The sequence below is a fragment of the Anolis sagrei genome, chromosome 2 (assembly GCF_037176765.1).
Source record: "Anolis sagrei isolate rAnoSag1 chromosome 2, rAnoSag1.mat, whole genome shotgun sequence".
NCBI lineage: Eukaryota > Metazoa > Chordata > Lepidosauria > Squamata > Dactyloidae > Anolis > Anolis sagrei.
Window position 1 is genome coordinate 156,178,595 of NC_090022.1, and position 25,195 is coordinate 156,203,789.

At 39.5% G+C, this 25,195-nt stretch overlaps 1 protein-coding gene across 2 annotated transcripts in view; it reads left to right on the forward strand.

The window, feature by feature from the left end:
• Nucleotides 1-3,385: 3,385 nt before the first annotated feature.
• The window catches only part of DNAH6 (dynein axonemal heavy chain 6), a 185,008-nt gene continuing 163,198 nt past the window's right edge, over nucleotides 3,386-25,195 (forward strand). The window contains exons 1-12 of one of the 2 annotated variants that reach the window (XM_060763696.2): nucleotides 3,386-3,639; nucleotides 7,224-7,499; nucleotides 8,958-9,134; nucleotides 11,019-11,269; nucleotides 14,014-14,281; nucleotides 15,637-15,771; nucleotides 15,867-15,990; nucleotides 16,117-16,243; nucleotides 18,204-18,381; nucleotides 20,357-20,470; nucleotides 22,619-22,819; nucleotides 24,426-24,546. In XM_060763696.2, coding sequence (XP_060619679.2) covers nucleotides 7,230-7,499; nucleotides 8,958-9,134; nucleotides 11,019-11,269; nucleotides 14,014-14,281; nucleotides 15,637-15,771; nucleotides 15,867-15,990; nucleotides 16,117-16,243; nucleotides 18,204-18,381; nucleotides 20,357-20,470; nucleotides 22,619-22,819; nucleotides 24,426-24,546 — 1,966 coding nt within the window. In that variant the 5' untranslated portion in view covers nucleotides 3,386-3,639; nucleotides 7,224-7,229. Of the gene's footprint in view, nucleotides 3,640-7,223; nucleotides 7,500-8,957; nucleotides 9,135-11,018; nucleotides 11,270-14,013; nucleotides 14,282-15,636; nucleotides 15,772-15,866; nucleotides 15,991-16,116; nucleotides 16,244-18,203; nucleotides 18,382-20,356; nucleotides 20,471-22,618; nucleotides 22,820-24,425; nucleotides 24,547-25,195 lie in introns of those variants that run through there. The other variant, XM_067463974.1, reaches the window with a different exon arrangement.

The following is a 25,195-nucleotide window of genomic DNA, read 5'->3' on the forward strand; positions in this document are numbered from 1 at the left end:
AGAAACAGAAAGGGAGAGCGGATTAAGAGTAAGCATAGGCTTTTTACAAATTTGTCAGCAAGTGAATGAGTTTCAAAATGTTTCTGTACTATCTTGTGTCCCCAGGTTAGAGAACAGGTTGAATTCCTTATCCCATTCCCTCCCATATCTTTCCTAGGTTGGATTTATGATGAAGAGAAGAAGGTAGGTGGTCCTTGGACGGGATGGGCCATGTGGAGCTGCAGGAACCAGTCACCCCAGTGTATGTTGTTTGTGGGGAATTTTTATGTTAACTTACCAATTAGGAAATAATCGTGGAGTTTGCTACATGAGGCAGGCAAACTGGCACTGCACTGATGATAGGTATTGTAGGATGTTAGGTGCCTCCGGCTACTGGTTTGCCTTGCCCTATTGATCCTTTTCATAGAATCAGAGAATCCTAGATTTGGAAAAGATCACAAAGGCCATCCAGTCCAACTCCATTTTGCCATGCAGGAACACACAATCAACAGATGGCCATCTAGCCTCTTCTTAAAAACCTCCAGAGAAGGCGGCCATACTCTGGCAGCATATTCCACTGCCAAATGGTTCTTATTGTCGGGAAGTTCTAATATGTGAGATCTCTCTTCCTGCAATTTAAATGGCTGATTTTATCTATGAATTTTGTTTGATGAGTAAAATCTATCAACAGCACCCCATTCTACTACATTCCCATTACCAGACCTCATGCAATGGGTCCCTTCTGCTTTTGTGCAGGCAGTCATCAGGAGACAGGAATGTCCTCTCCTTCACTATTCCTAAGGAGGATGTTTTATTCTCTCTCTCTCTCTCTCTCTCTCTCGCATCCATCCATCATCTTTGCCAATGTGTTTTACTTTTCAATGTTGAAACTGTAATTAATTAAATTAAAATTATATTTTAATTATTTTTAAATTAATGTATTGTCGAAGGCTTTTATGGCCGGGATCACTGGGTTGTTGTAGGTTTTTCCGGGCTATATGGCCATGTTCTGGAGACAATTTTTCTCCTGACGTTTCGCCTGCATCTATGGCAAGCATCCTCAGAGGTAGTGAGGTCTGTTGGAAGTAGGAAAAATGGGTTTATATATCTGTGGAATGACCAGGGTGAGACAAAGGACCCCTGTCTGCTGGGGCTAGCTGTGAATGTTTCAGCTGATCACCTTGATTTGCATTCAATGGCCCACAAGGCACATTGGGTAGAGTTTTCATGGAGGCTGTGCAGAAGATAGAACACAGGATCACAGATTAGTGAACACTCCTGAAGAGAGGTGCAATATTCAAGGTTCTCAACTTGGTATGTATCCATTATGTACACTAATGGTGCTGTTGCAATTGAGCGGATTGATTTGATACAGACCCATGTCACTAATGCCCACTTGGAGAATCCCCAATGCTATGGAGTTGTTGCACATAAAATTAGGACAGCATTTGTTGAATCATTGTTCTGACACTAGATGTCGCCCAAGTAATTATTAGCTGAAAAGTTCTTCACAAGGAAGTACCATATAAATTGGCATAAAAGCAGACAGGGAGCTCAAGTTTGTGCATTTTTATGTAGCGAAAGATAGTGTAGTATGACAGCTATCCATTTTCAGGATTATATTAGGAAGAATAACCACTTGTAGGGTCAGCTTAATTCCTTTCTCTCTTTGCACACTCAATGTAACATCTTCACAGCATTGTAAGACAGTTCAAAGTATTTTACAAGGAACAACAAATACTATCCTTCTGGAAAATCTGAAGGGTTTGGGCTGTATGATGAAAACCTACTACTAAATAGAATAGGGTTTCAATTTCCCATACATATTGATGAATATGTATTGTCGAAGGCTTTCATGGCTGGAATCACTGGGTTTTTGTAGGTTTTTCGGGTTGTATGGCCATGTTCTAGAAGCATTCTCTCTTGACATTTCACCTGCATCTATGGCAGGCATCCTTGGAGATTGTGAGAGGACCCAACAATCCTACTGATGAATAGTTTCAAAGCTTCTATTTTTTTTCTTGAGTCAGAAATTTATATTTATCATGTCAGGAGCAAACCAAACAGTTGTATTGCATTTTTTAAACAAACAAACAAACAAACAAAAACCCCACAAAGTTTGCAAGCTTGGTAGTTGATTAAATGTCCTTTGACCAGTAGCTGGCCACTTCGACTGCCTCTGTTGTTACTATAAGAAGGTCCTCCATTGTGCATGTAGCAGGGCTCAGCTTGCATTGCAGCAGGTGGTTGGTGGTTTGCTCTTCTCCACACTCGCATGTCGTGGACTCCACTTTGTGGTCCCATTTCTTAAGGTTGGCACTGCATCTCGTGGTGTCAGAGCGCAGTCTGTTCAGCGCCTTCCAAGTTTTCTGCGTGCCCAGGAGGGAGTCTCTCATTTGGTATCAGCCATTGGTTGAGGTTCTGGGTTTGAGCCTGCCACTTTTGGACTCTCGCTTGCAGAGGTGTTCCAGCGAGTGTCTCTGTAGATCTTAGAAAACTATTTCTTGATTTAAGCCGTTGACGTGCTGGCTGATACCCAAACAAGGGATGAGCTGGAGATGTCACTGCCTTGGTCCTTTCACTATTGGCTGCTACTTCCTGGCAGATGTCAGGTGGTGCAAGTCGGAAATGACTGTGGGGTAGAATCATAGAGTTGGAAGAGACCTCTTGGGCCATCCAGCCCAACCCCCTGCCAAGAAGCAGGACAATCGCGTTCAAAGCACCCCCAATAGATGGCCATCCAGCCTCTGCTTGGAAGCTTCCATAGAAGGCTTTCCTGAGTCCACACTGCCATATATATGGAGCCCCCAGTGGTGCAGTGGGTTAAATCCCTGAAGATCAACAGGCCGCAGGCTCAAATCCGGGGAAAGGTGGATGAGCTTCCTCTATCAGCTCCAGCTCCTTATGCGGGGACATGAGAGAAGCCTCCCACAAGGATGATAAAAACATCAACTCATCCGGGCGTCCCCTGGTCAACATCCTTGCAGACGGCCAATTCTCTCACACCAGAAGCGACTTGCAGCTTCTCAAGTCACTCCTGACATGACAAAAAAACCCAAAAACCCCAAAACAAACAAACTGCCATATATCCTAGTTCAAAGCAGACAATGTGGGGTTTTATTCAGCTGTGTGGAAGGGGCTTTAGTTCGATACAAGTCCAATGAGCCTCAGCAATGAAAAGGAGTGTCAAAACTGCCTTCATGCAGCAGGAAAGGCCTCCAAATTCTCCAGTGCAGATCCACTCACTTGTGGCAATACAAGGGCAGTCTGATCAGGTCACTCTGGTGTACAAAGCAAGCCAAAGCCATCCCTCTGCTATAGGTGGAGCGAGCCGCTCTGATTGGTGGGGAGGCGCGCGAGCGACAGGCAAGCAGGCGGCGCCTAGCAACCGACCTACCTAGGCGGGGCTCGGTTGCCTGGCAACGGGAGGACTCTTTGGGAGGCCTCTGGTGTTTTGGGGAAAGAAAAGTGAGCTTCGGCAACGGAGGACCCGGATATTCATCCCGACCTCTCCCTTCAAAGGCGCCCGTTTCGTTTATAGGTGACGTCGGGGCCCGGTGGCTCCTTGAAGGACGTCCTTCCCTGAGGGAACTTTGCGAAGTGTTCAACTCCAGGCTTTGGAGGCCTTTCCTGCCCGCAGTGAGGACTCGCCGGTTCTAGGTGAATGAAGGGGGCTGGCTGCAGGGGAGAGAGTGCCAGGCCTTCACCGCCTGCCCTCAATTGCACTACGGCGTGGATGCTTTTTATTGGACTCGAAGCTACCTAAGCCCCCTTCAACACAGCTGAAATGTCTGCTTTGAGCCCACATTGTTTGCTTTGAACTGGGATATATGGCAGTGTGGACTCAGGGCCCTTCCACACAGCCCTATATCCCAGAATATCAAGGCAGGAAATCCTACATTATCTGAGTGTGGGCTCAGATAACCCAGTTCAAACTAGATATTGTGGGATTTTCTGTCCTGTGATATAGAGCTGTGTGGAAGGGCCCCCAGGATCTAATCCCAGGTTATCGATTTATCCCAGATTATCTGCCTTGATATTCTGGCATGTGTGGAAACGCCCCTAGATATTCCAATTCAAAGCAGAGACTGTGGATTCTTCTGTCTTGATATTCAGGGATATAGGATTGTGTGTGGAAGGGCCCTAAGAGAAGAAAAGAACTTATCGCTTTTCTACAGGGTGTTTCAGAAGTCACCATACATAAAATGGAACATTGTAACTGAATATACTTTTATTTACAAAACATTCATTAAAAAGTGTTTAGGAAAAATTGCCTACATCTTGTATAACTGAAAGTATAAAATATAATAGGTAAAGATTTCCTCCTGACATTAAGTCCAGTCGTGTCTGACTCTGGGGGTTGGTGCGCGTCTCCATTTCTAAGCCGAAGAGCTGGCGTTGTCCGTAGACACCTCCAAGGTCATGTGGCCAGCATGACTGCATGGAGCGCTGTTACCTTGCCGCTCGAGCGATACCTATTGATCTCATATTTGCATGATTTCGAACTGCTAGGTTGCACCGGATTCGAATCTGTGACCTTTCAATCAACAAGTTCAGTAGCTCACTGCTTTAAACCACTGCACCACCAGGGGCTTCAAACATATAATAGATAAATATTAAATATTAACATGTAATATGAGGAGTCCCTGGTGGCACAGTGGGTTAAACCGCTGAGCTGCTGAACTTGCTGACCGAAAGGTTGCAGATGTGAATCCAGGGAGCAGCGTGAGCTCCCTCTATTAGCCCCAGCTTTTGCCAACCTAGCAGTTCGACAACATGCAAATGTGAAGTTAATGGTGCTCGATGCAGTCATGATGGCCACATGACCTTGGATGTATCTATGGACAATGCTGGCTCTTTGGCTTAGAAATGGAGATGAGCACAAACCCCAAGAGTCAGACATGACTGGACTTAATGTCAGAGGAAAACCTTTACCATTACCTTTCATGTGAGTTTATTCATTGTTCCTATGTCTGGAGACTTTTGGGACACTTGGTATATGTCTTTACTGTTCTTCTGGGACCCTCCCTCCCCCCCCCCCCCCCGAATAAAATCAAAAGCTTTCACCAAGAGAAATTAACAGCAAAAATATATTAATCGTGAGCCATGTAGCATGATCCCCTTGAGGACACTACATGCCACACTTCCTTTTTAACTTTTGTAGAACAATTGTTTTAATGGCATCTTTTAAAATGATTTAAAAGATAAATCATTCTAAAACCTTCCAGTGCCTATGTGCTTTGGTTATTGTTATCTCTTTGCAATGATAATAATAATATGATAATAAAACTTTATTTTTATCTTGCCCTATCTCCCCAATGGGGACTCAGGGCGCTTAACAATAATAGCGCCAAACATTCAGTGCCATAAAATGTATCAATGCCATAAAATGTATCAAGGCTGATTTAATTCACATAGTTTCATGTGCAAGCATACAGTGCTGTTTTCATTGAGGTTGGTTTTTTAAGCAGTCACAGATTTCGTCACATTTTCTAATATTTCGCTACAAAATTGTGGTGTGGTCTAACATTGGAAGAGGCCTATTAGCTTAACACCAGGATTTACCACACTGGGTGACCCTAGTAATGCCATAGATGTCAAACTGAAAATTGGAGGGAGCTCCTATACCTTTACGCCTCTTGTACAAATTGGCATTTCAGCAGGTGTTGCTTGTTACCTGCTTGGATGGCAAGAAAGCCTGATGAAATACACTTTTCTTTATGCCTTTAAAAAGTATAGCAGCCGTCTCTAGTTTTAAAAATGTTCAGCAATTACAGCTTTCCTTCTTTCCAGTGTGACATGTCCCACATGTCCCACACTTGAGGAAAAGGGAGCTATAAATAAAGTGCTGGGGAAAGTGAAAGGCAAAAGGAAGAGGGGCCGACCAAGGACAAGATGGATGGATGGCATCCTTGAAGTGACTGGACTGACCTTGAAGGAGCTGGGGGTGGTGACGGCCGACAGGGAGCTCTGGCGTGGACTGGTCCATGAGGTCACGAAGAGTCGGAGACGACTGAACGAATGAACAACAAATAAAGTGAATTATGAAGTCACATTTTTATTCCATACTGGATCTGCTAGTTTCTGTGCATGTGCCACCCTTAGTGTTTGTTTGACAACAATATTAAATATATTGGTTTTACACACAGAGATGAAAATGTGTCTCTACCACAGTCCCACAACTGCTTTATTGAATGAATGATTTTTTTCAATCAATGACCAACATTAAAATAAACAGCAAAACATAAATTAAGCATACATTTAAAAGCATTACAATACAGCTTTTAAAGGGTTAGTTAAGAAACGGTGTTAAGTATGAGATTGAAAACAGTATTTAAAATTGTAAATAACAATGATAAAACCCGAGATAAAATAATAAAGCCTTTTAAGATTGTAACAGCATCCTGTGCCAACAAGCGATTGCTGCTGCACAAAAGCTTGCAACTTTGGCAGTTATTTCAGCAGATTGGTCAGACTTGCAGCTCTCCCTGGTCTACTTTGTAAAATTGGATTAATAAAATGTTGAAGGTCTCGGTAGAAAGAGCAGTGCAGTAAAACATGTACTACATGCTTTATTGTGTCCAAGTTCTAATGTGTGCATTATCTCACTTCTGCTTGCTGTGTTGGAACGTAGGAGAAAATTTGTAACCTGCTAACTGAAAATTAAAGCTTTTAAAATGCTCACAGTTTTTATCTTTTCCTTTCTTGCCTTAGCACTGGCACAGCATTCAAGAAACTTAGGTATGGGTAGTTAATAAAATTTATTAAAAGTCTGTTAATACAAATTGTAAAGTGCTTTGAAAACTGAACACATCATATAAAGTTAATGTCAGTAATAATTATCTTGTATTCCTTTTATACATATATTCTTAAAACAGTTTCTAAGTAAAATATGGCAAATGATTTAATATAAGCACAGCAGGACAGGGTAATAGCTTAAATGTAACTGTTAATCCCAACTAGAACATGCTAATTGAATTCATTGCTGATTGAGCAAATTTGTATAGCGTAAATCCTAGGGTCTGCTTTCATTGGGATCAGTGTTTGGAATTAGACCCAAAAGTTTAAGAATGTATTTTAACCCAGTGTAGAAATAATATACTAGAAAAGGTGATGTGAGGTGACTAGGTTTGAATGGTGTATTTTTGGAATATGGCTACAGTGTAAGTGCATACAATCCATATAATTATTTGAAGTAATTTTGTTAAAGCAAACTTCAGAGGTGGTATATGTTTTGTTTTCAGACCGCTATGTCCAAAAGGGTGTCACTGCCTTCTATCCAACTTTCTCCACAATCATCAGATACTGTTAATTGTAGAAGTGACCAGGGAAGCTTAAATGCAGAATGTTCCTCATCAAATGGGAAAAGTTCTCCTACAAAAAATGAATTAAGAAAGCGGTTGACTATTACAGCTCCAAAAAAGATGGCAAAACCCCCTGAAGCTTTGAAATTCGAACATAATACAAAAGCACAGGAGAGAACCCGAAAGCGACAACAGCCTATAAAACTGGAGCCATTGGTAGGTTGATTTTAAACAACTCATGGAGGCTCTGTTCTAATGTTATCTTGGACTAGCCGTTCCCTGCCATACGTTGCTGTGGCCCAGTCTGTGTATATGTTTTGTGTGTGTGTGTAAATATGTGTTTATGTGTTTGCATATATTTGTGTATATTTGTGAGTTTGTGTGTGTGTGTGTATATATATATATAGGTGTATATATATGTGTGTGTGTGTTTATGTGTGTATATATTTGTGTATTTTTGTGTTTATATGCATATTGTGTGTATATATGTGTGCTTGTCTATATGCATATTTGTGTGTATATATGTGTATATGTTTGTATATATGTATTTGTGTGTGCGTGTGTATATATATATATCTGTATATATATGTGTTTGTGTTTGCTTGTGCATATATATATGTGTGTGTATGAATGTGTGCATGTGTATATGTATATGAGTATATGTATTTATAGTGTATTTTTTGGGTTTTTAAGTCTGTTCCACTGAAGGGAAGATTTATTTATTATTTATTTATTTACAGTTCTTATATTCCGCCCTTCTCACCCCGCAGGGGACTCAGGGCGGATTACAGTAAACACATATATGGCAAACATTCAATGCCAGTTTGACAGACAACAAATACAGACAAATACACCAAGGCTATTTAACTTTTTTCTGGCCGCCAGGGGAGCTGCTGCTTTTCATCGTCCATCAACGACACCGATGAAGTTCTTCCGCATTCCACATTCCCCGGAGTCTTCTTTCTTTATGGCCTCATAAATTAGTTAAATTCAGCCTCCCACACTTTAAGGTGGTACCTTATTTTCCTACTTGACAGATGCAACTGTCTTTCGGGTTGCAAAGGTCGACAATGGGCTACACAATGGCTGGACACCCACTCCAGCCCGGGCTGGCCTCGAACTCATGACCTTTTGGTCAGAGTGATCTTAATACAGCTGACACTCAGCCAGCTGAGCCACAATCCCGGTGCTCAAGATGTTTTTAGGGGTGATGGACACTCGTTGGACTGTTAGATCTATCATGTCAAAATTTTGTGTCAATTCAACCAGTGGTTTCTGAGTTATTCTTCTCCCACAAACGAACATTACATCTATCTATCTATTCTCGTGAAATTTGTTGAAAGCTTCTATACTGTAGAGGTGCATTTCCTCTAGGACACACTTTATTTAACTACAGATAGTCCTCTTCCGTATGGTTGCAAAATATACATGTAAGAAACAGGCAGTGACATACAGGCCCTGGCTGCCCTCTTCCCTGATTACATGTTGGCAGGGAAGTTTTACAGAAAAAGTAGAACCATGTTTGTAGGGTTCTACTTTTGGTGGAGGCTGCAGGATCACATTTTTCTTCGATTTTCTATAGATAAACAAGTATTTGCTCAATTTGTATTGTAAGAATGTGTCCCTTTCAAATATGATTTTATTTCATATTGTCTTTGTTTTTCCTCAATCGAGCCTGTGTTAAAAAAATATCAGTGCCACAATCAACCTGAATATATCTACCAGAAGAACAGGGAAAAATTGTTAGCTGCTGGAGTGTTAGCACCTGTAACTTCAGCAGAGAAAAGGCAATGGCCTGCTGCTGTGGAACCAATGGTAATTGAAAACCTTGAAGAGTTAAGGGAAAAACAGGTACTATCTCTCTACATATAGTATGAGTTCTTTTTTTTTTTTAAAGTCATTTAAATCTTCTTTTTTAAAACAATATTTTCAAGATTGTAATGTCTTTAAAGCAACCACTTGGAGAGAAAACCATGTTTTTATTCCTTCTTTTGCTGTAGTTAGTTATTGGGGTAGTATACAACTTTCTCATTTGTCTACCTTGAGTTTATAAAAGGTTTGCAGCCCTGTCTGGCTATGACCACACAGGTCAGTGATGGACAACTTGTAGCTGTACAGTTTTTGTTGGACTACAGCTTCCCGTGTTCTTCACAATTTGCTATGCTTACTTGGAGTAATGGGAATAGCAACCCAATATGATTTAGAATACCACATGTATAGGTGCATGTTAGAAAAATTCTGTTTCGGTTTTATTTTAGACTAGCATATATATTTGACGTCGCCAGGGTTTGCATTTTATCATTGTTAGCCTTAAGATTTTATAAATGATCCTATTAGAAAATGTATGTACTTATTTTCTAATTGGATTGCAACTCCTGTCAGCCCATCAGCCCCCAGACCTGTTTGGACTCCTTTTACCATTGGCCTCTATCAGCTCACAGACCTGATTGCAACTCTCATCTGCCTCTATTAGGTCCCAGATCCAGTCAATTTGTACCTCCCATCATACCTTATCAGTCCCCAAAACCTGGTCAGGGTGCTACTCCCATCAACCTCAGATCTGACTGGGCTTCATTGTATTAAATTAAAATAGATTTATGAGATTAGATCAGAGGCGTCAAACTCATTTTCACTACGGGCCACATCGGCCTTATGGCTGCCTTTAAAAGGCAATTTGTAATTGTAAGTCTATAGAAATGTAACTACATTATCCTGACATTGCATCCTACTGGACCACATAAAATTACATGATGTGCAGGATTCGGCCCATGATAGTTTCTTCAACAAAGAAGAACTATATACTAATGTTTGAAAATAACTAGAGTTGTCACAGCATAAGTTATGAGAAACTCTTGCTAGTTTAAATAAGGGCCTGTCCAGACAGGACCTTTATTGTGGGGAACTCCCACAATAAAGGAGGGGCTATCCAGACAACATTCTGGTTTGTAGCAAATTAATTTGATAGTGGATTTATTCCATGACTTCCCTAAATAAGCCTGGTAAACTGTGTGAATACCCACCCCCTCCTCCCAAGCCCCCAGACCCCTTAGAAAAGTAATAAAAACTTACCCATCCTCCATTAGAAGCCGGTGCTCCCGGTGCATAGAAATGACACGTCAGGAGAGCCGGGTTGGGGGGGGGGGGGAAGGAGGAAGGAAAATCATTCCCCCCTCCCCCACTCTCCTGCCGCGTCATTTCTACACAATGGGAGAGCTGGCCAAGGCTTCTAATGGAGGATGCGTAGGTTTTTATTACTTTTCTAAGTGGTCTGGAGGCTTGGGGGAAGAGGGGTAGGGCTTCCGGACATTCTCTCAGGCTAGTACCGAAATAACATCTGGGCACTCGCCCCAGAAAGCACGCTTTCTGGGGTGGGTGTGGACAGGCTCCCAGAAACATCCGCGGATGCTTCTGGGATAAAGACCTGTCTGGATCCAGCCTTCGGAAGTGAAGGTTTCTGAAATCATGGTTGTGCTGAGGCAGTGAATGGAAATGTGCCAACCTCATGTTTGCTAAATGATAGTGTCCCTTTCAACCAGACTAGTGTGATTCTGTCCTATGCTTATGAGCACCTTTGTTATAAAGGCAATTCAACAATATTGTCCTATCATATCTAAATCTGTAAGGAAATGCTAGGATTTTCTTACAAAGTATGCTTAGTGAACCTGTTGAATATAGAGGATTTGGGGTTTTAACATGAATGGCAATGTCCAAGTTGCATTTGATTTGCTTTCACAGTTATTGAGTGCCAAGATTCGACTTCCCACTCCTCCCAAACAGCCACGTAGTGTGGTAAAGATCAGTGCTTGTTTACCAAGCCCTGCTCCACCTGTTCGTATATTTCTTGAACCAGAAGAAGTAATTAAAGCTAATATTACAGACCCTTTGCAAATTATAAGAACAATATGTGAAAACCAACACCTTGGATTCCTATATATGACTCCTGCAGTGCCCAGGTCATCAACGGAATATGAGCCATATAATCTAAAGTGAGTTACATGATTTGAAGTTTACAGTGATGATCTTGTGATAAGTAGCTCTTTATATTGCAATGTGAATTGCAGATTTATGGTTGTAGCTTAAAGCATTAACAGAAAGAAAAAAAAACCTATGGTTGCAGCAGCCCTGCTAGAAGACAGGCAAAGTTATCCCTGTAGTAATCAGAAGAGAAGATTCAGAGGTATTGAGCAACTTATGTTTCCAGTACCTGACTTCTAGGTGATTCCTCAGGCCCTTCTACACTATCCTTATATCCCAGGATCTGATCTCAGGTTTTCTGCTTTGAACTGGGTTATATGAGTCTACACTGCCAGATAATCAGGGATAGGCAGATAATCTGTGATCAGATATAGAGCAGGGTTGAAGGGGCCTCAGAGTGCTCTGGAAATACGGCCTTGGAAAAACACTTGTATCTAGGCACTGCAGACATGGGCTACTCAGGCCAGCAATCTTCTTTTCCTGACAACAAAAGAAGCGGCTTACACAACTATGCAAAGAATCCTGCACTAACAGGTCGTATAAGTAGAAACACGTGCTGTCTTTTTCTCTTAAAAACCCAATAACTGTGGTACTGAACACACAACAAAGAATCATAATATAGTTTGTTGTTGTTGTTCATTCGTTCAGTCGTCTCCGACTCTTCGTGACCTTAACATAATTCACACACATTAAAATATATCGTTTTGCCATTTTATAATTTAAAATTCTGGTGCAGGTCGAAAAGATAGTGGTTGACCTGATAACAGAAAACTGAGCATTCTTTGTCTATTTGATGAAAACTACAATTAAGCCACAATTCAGATGAGCCTGATAAAAACTGTCAGCATTTTAACTCTTTTTATTCCAGTTTTCCAAACCATTTATGATACATTTCCATTTGGGGGGGGGGGGGGATAAAATGTACTAATATACTTTATGTCCGTGTAATTTTAAAATTGTTTAGTGAAGTTCTGATCAATACTTCAAAGACTGTTAAGAATTTTATGTTCTACTAAATTCATTGGTCTACTTTAAACCAAAGTGGTATTAATATAAAGTAGGTTGCTGAATTATTCGAATTTACAGAAAAGTTGACTTGGTTCATAGGGAGAAAGGAAGACTTGAGAGAAGACAACAACAGGGGGAATAATGGAATAAAAAGCTAGAAGAAGCAGCATAACAGAAACTTGAAGCCAATTATGCTACCATAACTAGATATATCTTCTTTTTTAAAAAAGATACCCCCCACGTGCATGTCCAGTTTAAAAAAAACAAAACCTCCTTGGCACAAACTGCAAGCCCAACGAAACAAAATATTTGCCAATATTACAGTAATATTTTTTAAAAACTTGAAGGGTTTATTTGAATTATTACTGTAATATTTATAGTGTTCTAATATTCCAGAAAACAGTATGAATGATTGATTTTGGAGTCTTGAATAAGTGTGTTACTTTAAATGACTACTAAATCATAAAACAGAAATAAGTTGTTTTGTGGTGTTTTGTATTCTCTGAAAAAGTTAAAATCTAAACCATGATAAGAATAATAAACAGAAATAGTCCAGTGAAGTACAGTGGCTGTTAGCTCCTTTTAATTCTGAGAGCTGAAGGAGTCACTCTATCATATAAATCACTGATGAAGAAAGGGAGGGATGTGAAAAAATCTGATGGACTCTTCTGCAGGCTTAATCATAGAATCATAGAATCATAGAATCATAGAATTGGAAGAGACCTCATGGGCCATCCAGTCCAACCCCCTGCCAAGAAGCAGGAATATTGCATTCAAATCACCCCTGACAGATGGCCATCCAGCCTCTGCTTAAAAGCTTCCAAAGAGGGAGCCTCCACCACACTCCGGGGCAGAGAGTTCCACTGCTGAACGGCTCTCACAGTCAGGAAGTTCTTCCTAATGTTCAGATGGAATCTCCTCTAATAAGACACGGCTTTTTAACATAAATACACATAATTAGTTGTTAATATACTTCTGACCAATTAATGATTGGTTTGTTTTTTCCATTCACAAAAATACCCCTTTAATGATAAAATTACTTTTAAAAAACCAGGGGCAATCAGAAGTAAGATTTTATGTGCTATAGTTTAAGGCTAGTTTATGTTAGCTGAAACTCTATAAAACTGGGAAATTGAAAACAAAACAAATATGCCCTGTGACCACTGATACCGTTGTCCAGTGCCACAAATTCATTAATCATTTACACCCTAATCTAAATGGGGAGACTGACATGTCTGACACTCAAAAAATCCTTGATGTTTGATTCTGTATTGTTTTATAAAGCATCTGAATCTCATGCAGAACTGTGTAAATCTCCTCGTGAGCTGACCCATTGCCATCAGCAACCACCTAATGACACCACTTTTCCCTGAGTTCATTTAACTAACTGTCTTGATTTGCTGCTAACGGATTTCAAGAGGAAATGTTTATGTGACTTCCAAGACTTTCAATTGCAAGAAATGTTAAAAAATAGGTCTTTACATGGTGGGAAAGCTCTGTTAAGTTTCCAGCAGTCTCTTCTCCTATTAAGCCATGAATTGGCACCACAGTATATCCAGTGGAGTGATAGATATTTTAGTTTTAAATAAGAAAACTGAAAAACACTGAAATAGTTCTTATTAGAGTCTCCTTTTCTATAGGAACAGAACAGGCAAAGAACAAAACAATCTATTCTCAAAGGATGGTGACTGTGTGAATTGGGTTACTATGCATCCTGTTCAATTAAATGTTTTTCATTTATTTATAGAATCGTAAGTTATGATGGCATTAATAAAAGTGACTACTATACAATTAGCCCAAAAGGAGTTATTCATACATGTAATGGAGAAGTTGAATATCTGGAACTTTCACGTTGGGAACAGGAATATCTCTATGACAGAGCACTTTCCCGAATTACTATATTTACAATATTCCGCAAATGGAAGTCATTTAATGTATGGAGAAAAAATGTCCGCGCCAGGAGGCTTAAAATATATCGCCGAGCTTTGCAGAAGAACCTATTCATTGTTAATTCTGTATGTATTATGAATGTTTTCTTTACTGAGCTGATCTATATGAAAAATTTAAAGACACTAAATTACTATATAAAAGTTTAGTATAATAATGTATTGAAAGAGGCAACTTTGTAATGCTAAGTAATGAAAATACCTAATGTTAAAATATCGGAGTAAACAATAATTCCCTGCTATTAAAATATATTAAGATTAATATATTTTAATATATTTTGTATGTCCTGGCCTGTAACCTTTAATCAAAAGAGATAATTGTTTGATAACATAATCTAAATAGTCCCCATAGAATCAGTACCATTGGGATGTTTAAATGGTTTTTTTCTGTCCTGACAGGAAGTTTTCCATTAATTGAAGACTTTGAACTTTTAGAAATCACAAAAGTGATCCCCCCCCCCTAGTTCTTTCTTATATTGTTTCCTGAGCCACTTCCCAGAGTATATTTTAAAGGATCTGCAGGAAGAATTGAAAAATAAAATAAAATAAAGCAGAACATCTCTCATACATGATTAAAACTAGAATTGAGAAGCACTCATTACATGAGTGAAACTCTAGAATCTCATTGTAGTTTTTTTAAAAAAAATCTGTGAAATTAACAGTGTTTTACAAATTTAACTTTTCTTTTGGATCAAAAGGTGTTACTGATTGGCCTTCCTGCCCTCACGACTTCCAACTCACATGGTTGCAAAGTACAACAAATAAAATATCAGGGGTTGAAGCAGCTTGCAGGAGGAGTGTCTTACAGCAGATTTCCATTCACAATCAGACAATTTTGACCCACTCAGGTCATTCCTTTGCTATTGTAAAACCCAATCAGTGGGGAAACAGCAAGCTAATCTGGCTTTTTTGTTGTGCCTTTGGAGAGTAATCCCACACATCATACACAATTATACACAGTTACTCCCCCTCAATCATGTGTCTCTATAGTACACTTACCCCCTCCTGTATGAAGGCCTTTTATGCATTTTTACGCTTTGATAAGTCTCCCCCCATAGACAATCAGCTCCATCCCTATCTCACCCTGACTTTCTTAACCTTTTAGTATTTTATCTTTTACATGCAGCCCAGTCATTGTCACTGTGATTGCTTACTGTACTCTTATGTTTGTGAATTTTATTATGCTGTTTTGTGTTTTTATTTTATTTTATTTTATTGTAATAGTTGGACCTAGCCCCATGTAAGTCCCCCCCCCCCCCGAGTCTCCCTTGGGGAGATAGTGGCGGGGAATAAATAAAGATTATTATTATTATTATTATTATTATTATTATTATTATTTATGCTCTTTTGTGCCAGTGATGAGAAAGCTTTCAGGTTAAGTTCTGGTGTTTTGATCTCATCAACTGGTTCTTCTTATTGTACAGTGTTTGAGACCAGCAATACTGAATATCCAGGAAATGTGCTACCAAATAAGTGACTTGGCACTTTGTCAAGTTGAAAAGGGCTTTCTATATACATTGGTGGAATTCAAAGATACTCAGTTGGAGCAGCTAAAAGAAGTGAGTTTCATTGGTTCAATCTTGCCAGAATTTGCATGCACTTTTGGGAGGCGAAATATAATCTCTGTTGACCTCTAACCACATTGAATTTTCAGGTGACATCTCGTCTGGCTGAGTTCAGGGAATTAGCCAAAGAAGTTGTTGGGGGTGCATGCAGAACTGCACTGCTTGAGGCGGGATTTACCCCTGATGAGTACTTTTATATAACAGATAGTACAGGTACAAAACTGATGGCCATTCAAATATTTAATATTTGAAAAGTTGAATATGTTATCTGATTCCTATACATCAATTTACTTTAGTACTTGGAGTTATTTCAGCAATGTACTCCTATATTTTCTCCAGAACGGGTACCAGGTACTGGAAGTGCAATTATTCCTCGGACTGACAAAGATCTGTATGGTGAACAAGTTGAAAAAATGACATACACAGAACAAGCCAACAAAAGAGCTCGATGTGGAAGGTTGACATGGTTGGTATTTAACACTTTGCAGATCTACATTGTTTTCAGGAAAGCTGGTTTTATCCCATTCAGGGAAATCATAGCTGGAATTGCATGGGTAGAGATGTTAATGGAAAAAGACATTTAGCAAAAGTTGGAGGTCATGAAGAAGGAGTTGCAAAAATGGTAATCACAAACAATTTCTTAGAATAAAAGGTAAACTTTTGAAAAAGCCAACAATATATTAAAGGAAAGAGTGAAAAGGAAAAGGAGCATGTATAAACAATGGAAGGCAGTCTGAATTGTCAAGAAAGAATGCAGCTGTGCAGCAGAAATTTGCAGAAATACTGTAAGAAAGCTAAAATTGAGAATGAGAAATGGAATAATAATGTTGTTTTGATATGTTCAAAGTATGAAAATTGCCAAGGAGATGGTATGGCAGCTGATTCCTGTGTTTGGTAAAATGCTAATATATCACTAATATACGCACACAAAAGGGGGGGGGGTGGAGAGAGAGAGGGAAGTGCCAGACACCTATTTTGCTTCAGTTTTGTCCCAAAAAGAAAACTCTGGGAATGATTCTATCTGAAGAGGCTATGATAAAAGATCCAAATTGCAAACTAATACTGATCATCGTTAATCTCCTAGTTAACCTAAATGAGTTCAAATCTGCAGGATGAGATGAACTGCATTCAGTCATACTGAAGGAATTTGATGACATCCTACAAACAACTTGTCAACATTTTTATCAATGATTTAGTCCAGAGGTCCTCAAACTACGGCCCGCGGGCTGGACCCGGCCCCCCAAGGGCATTTGTCCAGCCCGCGGGGTGTGGAAAAGGGTGAGAGGTGGTGGGTGAAGCGGCTTCGGGGCTGCTTCACCTGCCACCTCCCTGGGCTCAGCCTGCTCTTCTCTGGCCTCCAGGATGAGACCTGGCCTCATCCCGAAGGCAGGAGAAGAGGGGGAGGCGGCAGGTAAAGCAGCTTTGGGGCCGCTTCACCCGCCGCCTCCCTAGGCACAGCCTGCGCTTCTCCAACCTCCGGGATGAGGCCTGGCCTCATCCTGAAGGCAGGAGAAGAGGGGGAGGTGGCAGGCGAAGCAGCTTTGGGGCTGCTTCACCCACCACCTCCCCACGTTTATATTGTAAGTGTGTGTGGGGGGGGGGGGTTGCACTGCAAATAAGATATGCGCAGTGTGCATAGGAATTCATTCATTTTTTCCCCAAAATATAATCCGGCCTTCCAACAGTTTGAGGGACTGTGACCCGGCCCTCTGCATTTATTAACCGCATTTATTAACCGCCGTTCTCAGCCCTTTAGGGCGACTCACGGCCCTCTGTTTAAAAAGTTTGATTTAATCAATAGAGTGATCCATTCCTTATCAACTTTGTGGATGATACAAAACTGGGAGGAGAAACTAACATACTGAAAGATATGGAAAGAGTTCAAAAGGATCTTGATGAACTACAAAATCAGCCTGAAACTAACAAAAATTCAACAGAGAACTCAAAATTCTATAATTATGTATAAAAAACTAAATGCCACAGTGGTCCATGCTCTTGTCATATCTCGAATAGACTACTGCAACACACTGTGTGTGGGGTTGCCTTTGAAGACTGCTTAAAAGCTTCAAGTTGTCCAGTTAAAAATATCTAATCAAGAGTGGGAATAAAATATTACAGCTCCTGTTGTACATTGCTATAATACCATCTGGGACTCCAGAAATGACATTAGTATATTTTAACAAATCAAAAAACACAACACAAGTGCCACAACTTTCTAACACATTCATCCTATTTTGAGAAGCCCAGTAGCTACTTGTTGTGTTGCATTGTGTTTTTAAAAAGAGTTCCACCAAATCCTGGAATGTTTTACATGGTTCTTATTTCATGCTTATATGTAGAAAAAAATCACAGAAATACACACCACAATGCCAGTATATATGATATTAACAACAAAATTCTATAGTTCCTTGTTTTTTTCTTTTCAGCTTTATTCGTCTTGCTGACTATCTTATAGTGAATACTATGCATGTTCTGGCAGTAAAATCTGTCACTGCTCTTTTAAATTACCTTACTGAAAAGTTGAAAAAGACACCACCTTCAGAGGTGATTCAGAAGTGGAATACAGAAGAAGCACCAGAAGAAGCACCAGTTGTTGAGAAGAAGGTAAAATGCATTTAAGTTCTGGCCATATTTTTAAAAAATGACAGGCCCATCACTGTTCATATGCTTAAAAAAGACATTATTATTTTCTGTTGATTAAATATCAGTACTTTTGATTTCCTTTCACAATATGTGAAAATATGAAGTTCCTGTCAGCTTTCTTCATGGTTCAGCATTTCCAAGGCATAACACTGATCTTGACTTCAGTTTTTAATTTGGTCTTTACACATTGTATTATTTCACTGTAGTTGTCATAGTACAAAACATTCAGAAGTTGTTTAACAGTGCATTCCTCTGCACAGTACTAACAACTGCAGAAGTGCCAATTGCTACTGCAATCAATAAAGGCGAGAAACACATCCTTAGTTTTATTTGTTCTTAATACTGGGAAGAAATGTTAGTTTTAATGAAAGAAGAAAGGGAAAAAATCCTTACTCTTTTGAAGTAGTTCTTGCAAAACAATTACATGAAGGCTATGCTTGCTGGGATTGCTTTCAAGAAAGTATGTATAAGATCACAAACTACTTTTCCCAAGGTAGGGAATGTATGGCTCCTATCACAACTGACATTAAATATTGTTCACTGTCAACCATTTTTAGAATTGGTGGCTATACATTAAAATTATGTTTTTCTTGGTCAAATAACATTACTGGTGGGAAAGAAGTTTTTTAAGGCTTTCTTTTCCATGATTGCCCTGTAGTGTTTCCTTTCTGGAGTTGCTGCCAAACACCCGCCCTCTTTTCTCTGCAAATTTTTCAAAAATCACACTGAGGTCTGTACTGAACCTATTTTCTGGTTCTTGCACCACAGAGACTTCCCTTACAATAAAACATCTAAAACATATTTGCATTAGGAAGATGGTGAAGGAGTGTTTTATTTCATGGGGTGAATCAGCATCTCTGCAATAAACAGTGCAATAGCTTCACCTAGGTTCACCTAGGAGCCCCCGGTGGCACAGTGGGTTAAAACCCCTGTGCTGGCAGGACTGAAGACTGACAGGTCGCAAGTTCGAATCCGGGGAGAGGCGGATGAGCTCCCTCTATCAGCTTCAGCTCCTCATGCGGGGACATGAGAGAAGCCTCCCACAAGGATGGTAAAAACATCAAAAACATCCGGGCGTCCCCTGGGCAACGTCCTTGCAGACGGCCAATTCTCTCATACCAGAAGCGACTTGCAATTTCTCAAGTCGCTCCTGAACACGACAAAAAAAAACAAAAAACAACCTAGGTTCTGTTTTAGGTGATTTTACATGGCATTGTTGCTTAGTAAAGTCTCTATAACTAAGCATGGTGCCTCTTTGCCTCCCTCTGCATTTTCCCACCTCCCCAGGAAATTGAACTAATTTACCAGTGGAACCGAAAGCAGGATTCCAACTCTGCTTTTCTCCAAATAGTAGGAAGGGAATGCTAAACAGGAGGAAAAGCATAGCATTTCCACTGCAGAACATCTTCAGGAGAGTCCTTTTCTTTATTCTGCTTGAATGGAAGTGTGCAGGAACAGCTTTACTGTTGGATAAGGGATCACCACAGTCACACGGGAATCCTGCTCCTGAACAATTCCGAGCAAACAGAATGAAGAAAACAGAATATGGCAGTGATTGTGTGGCAAAGATGAAGAACTATGGCTTCACTGATGTTGGAGGCCACCATGAATATCAGAAAATACAGTCATGCACTGATATACCAGTGCGTGGAAAACTTTCCTATTATCTCTACTAGTTATACATGTCAAAATGCATTTTAAAATGTAATATTACAATTTTTCCAGCCATATGTTGCAAAATTATCATTTATTTAAACAACAGCAACAAAAATAATAGATTCTTTGGGTATGTCTTGTAGCCTAAGTATTGCTTTGAGAAGGGCAGGCTAATAACTGGTTTTTGGACTATAATAATCCGGGACAGATAAAATCATGCGATTGTTTTTAATTTGAGAATTTAAATTCATTTTCTGATTTAACTTTTTTCTTCTTCTAGGGAACTTCAGTGGTTGTGGGAATAGAAGAAGACGAGTCTGCACCCATGTTTCTTGCAGAGCTAATTTTGGAGATCCATGCACTACTGTTTGAACCAACTTTGGATGACTTTCAGGTTGAAGCCCCATTTTACTTATAAGGTTACTGTATGAAAAATAATTGTGACCATGTGCGTTTTAACCTGCAGCCCCACTGGGGGCTCCATAGGGAGCTATAGTGTTTATCTTTTTGATAAAGAGATAATGAATGAGCAGCAAATGATTAATCCGATCTTCAAAAGGGTCCAAAGAAAGAGACACAAAAAGGATTCAAAAATGTCCAAAGATAAGGACCAATCCAATTCAAGCACCATTCCTTTTGCCCTGAAAATAACCTGTTGCTTATATAAGACTCCGTCCTCTATATTTTCAGCCTTGACTGAAAACAGTAGTGGTAGATGTGGTTCCTAGAAAGTTCTCCCAAAAATAGCAGGTGGCACCTTATGATAAATAAGGCAGACTTAGCTAGAAAATCTTGCACTGGGCTGCTGTAAGTTTTTCGGGATGTATGGCCATGTTCCAGAAGCATTCTCTCCTGACATTTCACCTGCATCTATGGCAGGCATCCTCAGAGGTTGTGAGGTCTTGCACTTTTGCTATCCTATTATTAATGTCTGAAAATTAAAAAGCAGACATGGAAGTATACCAGTAGTACTTGTGGGAAGAGGCTTTTCCTGTTATGGATCATCTGCCAGAAAATGACTAGAAAATATCCGTTAATTTCTAAGCAAAGACTTGGGTTAGCTATACAACAAATTACAATTGTATGGCATTCAATAGACTGTAATCATATGGCTGTGGCTGAGACATCTTAAGATATGCAAGGCTTTGTCTTCTGGTTTATATAAGAGATAAGGTCTGTCTGTTGATGGAGAAGGTTTATTAAACTTTAAAACACATATTAAACTTGAGTACAATTAATAGAATTATTATTTTAAAATTCGATATTCCAAATCAACGGTAATACTCCTACTTCTCAAAGTATAGAGAAGGTCTGTTCCATAATCTTTCCATTAAGAAGGGTTGCCATCTCTCCTTTTAATAGCTTTCATTACTACTTCTCATATCCTGAAATTCATTTTTTAAAAAAGGAAAAAGTTAAATGTGTGATAATAGTTTGATGCAGTGACCAATAAAATTAATGCATTTCTTTCTACATTGCATCAGCTGAAGGGCAGGATCCAGATCAAAGGAAATAATAGGAACATTCTGTTTAGCTTTGGTCAGACCTGACCTGGTACAAAATTGTCTGCTTCTGGGCACCACAGTCCAGGAAGAGATCAATGAAGATGGTACAATGGCCAATCCCACCCCCCACCCCCCATGAAGAATGACTTGGGGAGCTGGTTATATTTACATTGGAAAAAAGAAGACTGAGAGGTGGTATGATAGCCATCTTCAAATATTTTTAGAAATGTAATGTAGAAGCTGGACAAATTTGCTTAAGAGACTAAGACATTAACTACAAGAAAATTAGAAAAAAGCTTCTGGAACATGGCCATATAGCCTGGAAAACTCACAGCAACCCAGTGATTCTGACCACAAAAGCCTTCGACAACACACAAAAAAAAAGATTCCCCTCAAACATTAGGAAGAATCTGTTGAAAATAAGAGCTATACAAGAGTGGAACAGACTGCCTCAGGGGCTGGTGGAACCTTCTTCTTTGTAGTCATTTAAACAGAGGTTCAGTAGTGATTTCATCACCACACAATATCATACTTTAAATAGCCCCATATAATTTTGTAATAGTATGTTAAATTTTTCAGAGGTCATTGTCCTAATACAGTGGTTCTCAACCTGGGGTCCCCAGATGTTTTTGGCCTACAACTCCCAGAAATCCCAGCCAGTTTACCAGCTGTTAGGATTTCTGGGAGTTGAAGGCCAAAAACATCTGGGGACCCCAGGTTGAGAACCACTGGTCTAGCTAATACATATTGAGTGATAGTAATTAAGAGTTGGAAATACAAACAAGAAAGTCTTTGTCTCAGATATCATCTTGGTTGTGGACATAACAGATAACTTTCAGCAAGACATATGTTTTGTTCTGAGGGCCTCTTTTCATCCACAGCTTGGAGATAACTATAGCTGTAATTACTGTAAATTTTACATGTTTTTGTATCTTTGAACAATGGTGTAAAGTTAGTGAATAAATGTTGTTCTTTCTTCAGCTTCTTCCAATATTACAAGCTTTTAAAAGGGGGTTTTCTTCTGTTTTGTCCAAAAGGTTGGTATGGCAGAAATTGTGTCTCAGTTTCAGGCAACAGTGTTATCTGTTGCAAACCTTGTTCCTGATCGATACTTTGATCCCTTCACTCGTCCGATCATTAACAATAAAATTGAAGAAAAAACATGTGGCGAAGGACCAAGCTTATCAGTTATGTTTAAGGATGATAGACATCTCCAACGTATTATCTTACAAATAAAGGTACAGTGTATCCATTTGAAAGCAATCTCTGTCTCTCCCTGTTTCTCACTTCAAGGGTGTTGGTGAAGAATCGCATTCATTCTTTGTCTATTTAGGGTCCTTTAATACTTAATAAATTATTAGAAAGTGTTGCCTAGAGATTTCTGTTCAATATTCCTGAAGAAGGCCTTTCACCATACATGCTAAAATGTATTGGGCTTTTCAGAGGAAGAAACAGCTGACTATCATTACTTTGTGGAGATTGTTTTCTGTTTTGTTCCTGTTTTAGAATTGAAACATAAAAAACTGTTCTTTTTTTATACCCATAGCGTATGTCTTCTTTACTCTGTACTTCTACTGTTTATTCATTGTACTAGGAAAGGAAGTCTTAGGGAGAGCTACATTTCTGGCAGAATGTCTTAGAGTCTGCCAGTATATGAGGAAAACTATCTTGTAGTACAGTGGTTTCCAACCTTTTTTGACCAGGGACCACTTTAACCAGGGACCACTCTCCAATGTTAATACCAAAAGGGTTATGAATCAGTTTTTGGTCAACTTTAGATTTGGGTTGGTTATTTAGGGTGCTGATTCAGAAAATTGCATTGGATAGACCACATCAGCTCTAGTTTCTGATATAGAACATATGCTATCCAGTAGTCACCATCTGCTTACCCACAGAAAACCATATTTAATAATCTAGAGCTGATGTGGTCTATCCAATACAATTTTCTGAATTGGCGCCCCAAATAACCCCAGGAACAGGCCTAAAAACGAAGACACCAAAGTGTCCCTTCTTCCAGGTGCCACATGGAATGGCTCCACTCAGGGGGAGGGAGGAGGAGGAGGGGAAGCAGTCAGGAGGCTTGTTGTCATGCCTTTTGTGGGTAGTCAGCCTCTCCCTTCCTGACACCCCTGTTGACTCAGCACTATAAAAGAGTTTAGGAAGGCCAGTTGCTCCCATTGCTCTCGGTGAGGCCACTCAGGGGCGGCTCAACCCATTACGCAAAGTAAGCATTTGCAGTATAGTTGATTTTGCCCAGGGGCGCTCTTGAGGCGCTCCTGGGGGAAAATAGGCCTTGACATATGCGAGTTGTAGTTAATGGGATGTATAGTTCACCTACAATCAAAGAGCATTCTGAACTCCACCAATGATGGAATTGAACCAAATATGGCACACAGAACTCCCACGACGAACAGAAAATATATATCAGGGATTGGTTGGGGGCGGGGGGGGGGGCACTAAAATACTGTTTGCTTACCATTGAAAATTACCTAGGGCCGCCTCTGAGGCCACTGACCATATTTTAGTTCACTGGTGGTCCTTGGACCACAGGTTGGGAACCACTGCTGTAGAAGCTTTCTGTCTTGGCAAGCTGGGTATGTGCCTGCAAGCAGATCAGCTAACACTATATCTTTGTCAGTTTATTTGATATCCCAGTTTGCCCTTAGTAATTCTGTGGTCCATTTTTTCTATGTCAGCCTTCATACACATGTCCTATATAAGGATAATATTGGGCAGTGAAAGAGAAGAAGGAATAAATAGAGCTAGAGGAAATGAAATAGAGAATTGGTATGGACATCGTTTTAAGATTATAACATTATAAAATGCATTTCTCTTAAATTTTAGGAAACAATATTTTCAGCATTCGAAGCAGCCAATTTGTATGCAAGCACTTTTGAAAAATTTCGGTTATTTTTTAAAGAAAATGAAAGTCTGGACTTGGCAGCTCTGAAGTTGGAAGAACCTGGTAAATTTTGTTTTATGTTGTGGCATTTGTTTAGTCACCAGCCAGATAGATTTCAATCATTAGTAAATAATGATCTGTCTCCAAAATATCCTAAAGTTGTTTTTATTCACATGGAAAACCTGTTAATGTTTTCCAGTATTGCTGTTGCTTCATTACTGCCTCTTATGCAATGAATTGCTTCTGTTGCATTTGCAATATTCTGGCAATCACATGAATTGTGTGTGCATGATTCTTCAGAATCACACAAATGGGTTATTCTGCAGAGAGCACCACTTAGACCCTACTAGAGCTTTATTGAAATATTTTTGCGGCAACTTTTCCCACTCTCCATACCATATAAATCAGCAGATTTCAGGCTAAAACCTTTGTATTCAGACAGGCTTTTAAAGAAGATGGTTTAATATCAAGTTTGAATATGTTTTAATGGATTTTAACTGAATTTAAAAAATACCAATGATATAATTCTGTTTAATATCTGTATATTTGTAGAGTTTAAATTGTATTGCATTGAATTTAATGTAAGCTGCTTTGAGTCTCCTTGTGGAGAGAAAAAGCAGGATATAAATAAACATAATAATAATAATAATAATAATAATAACTTGTTGTTCTGAAGAAGATTGCTTCAAGTTCTCTCTTGTTAGTTCCAGGA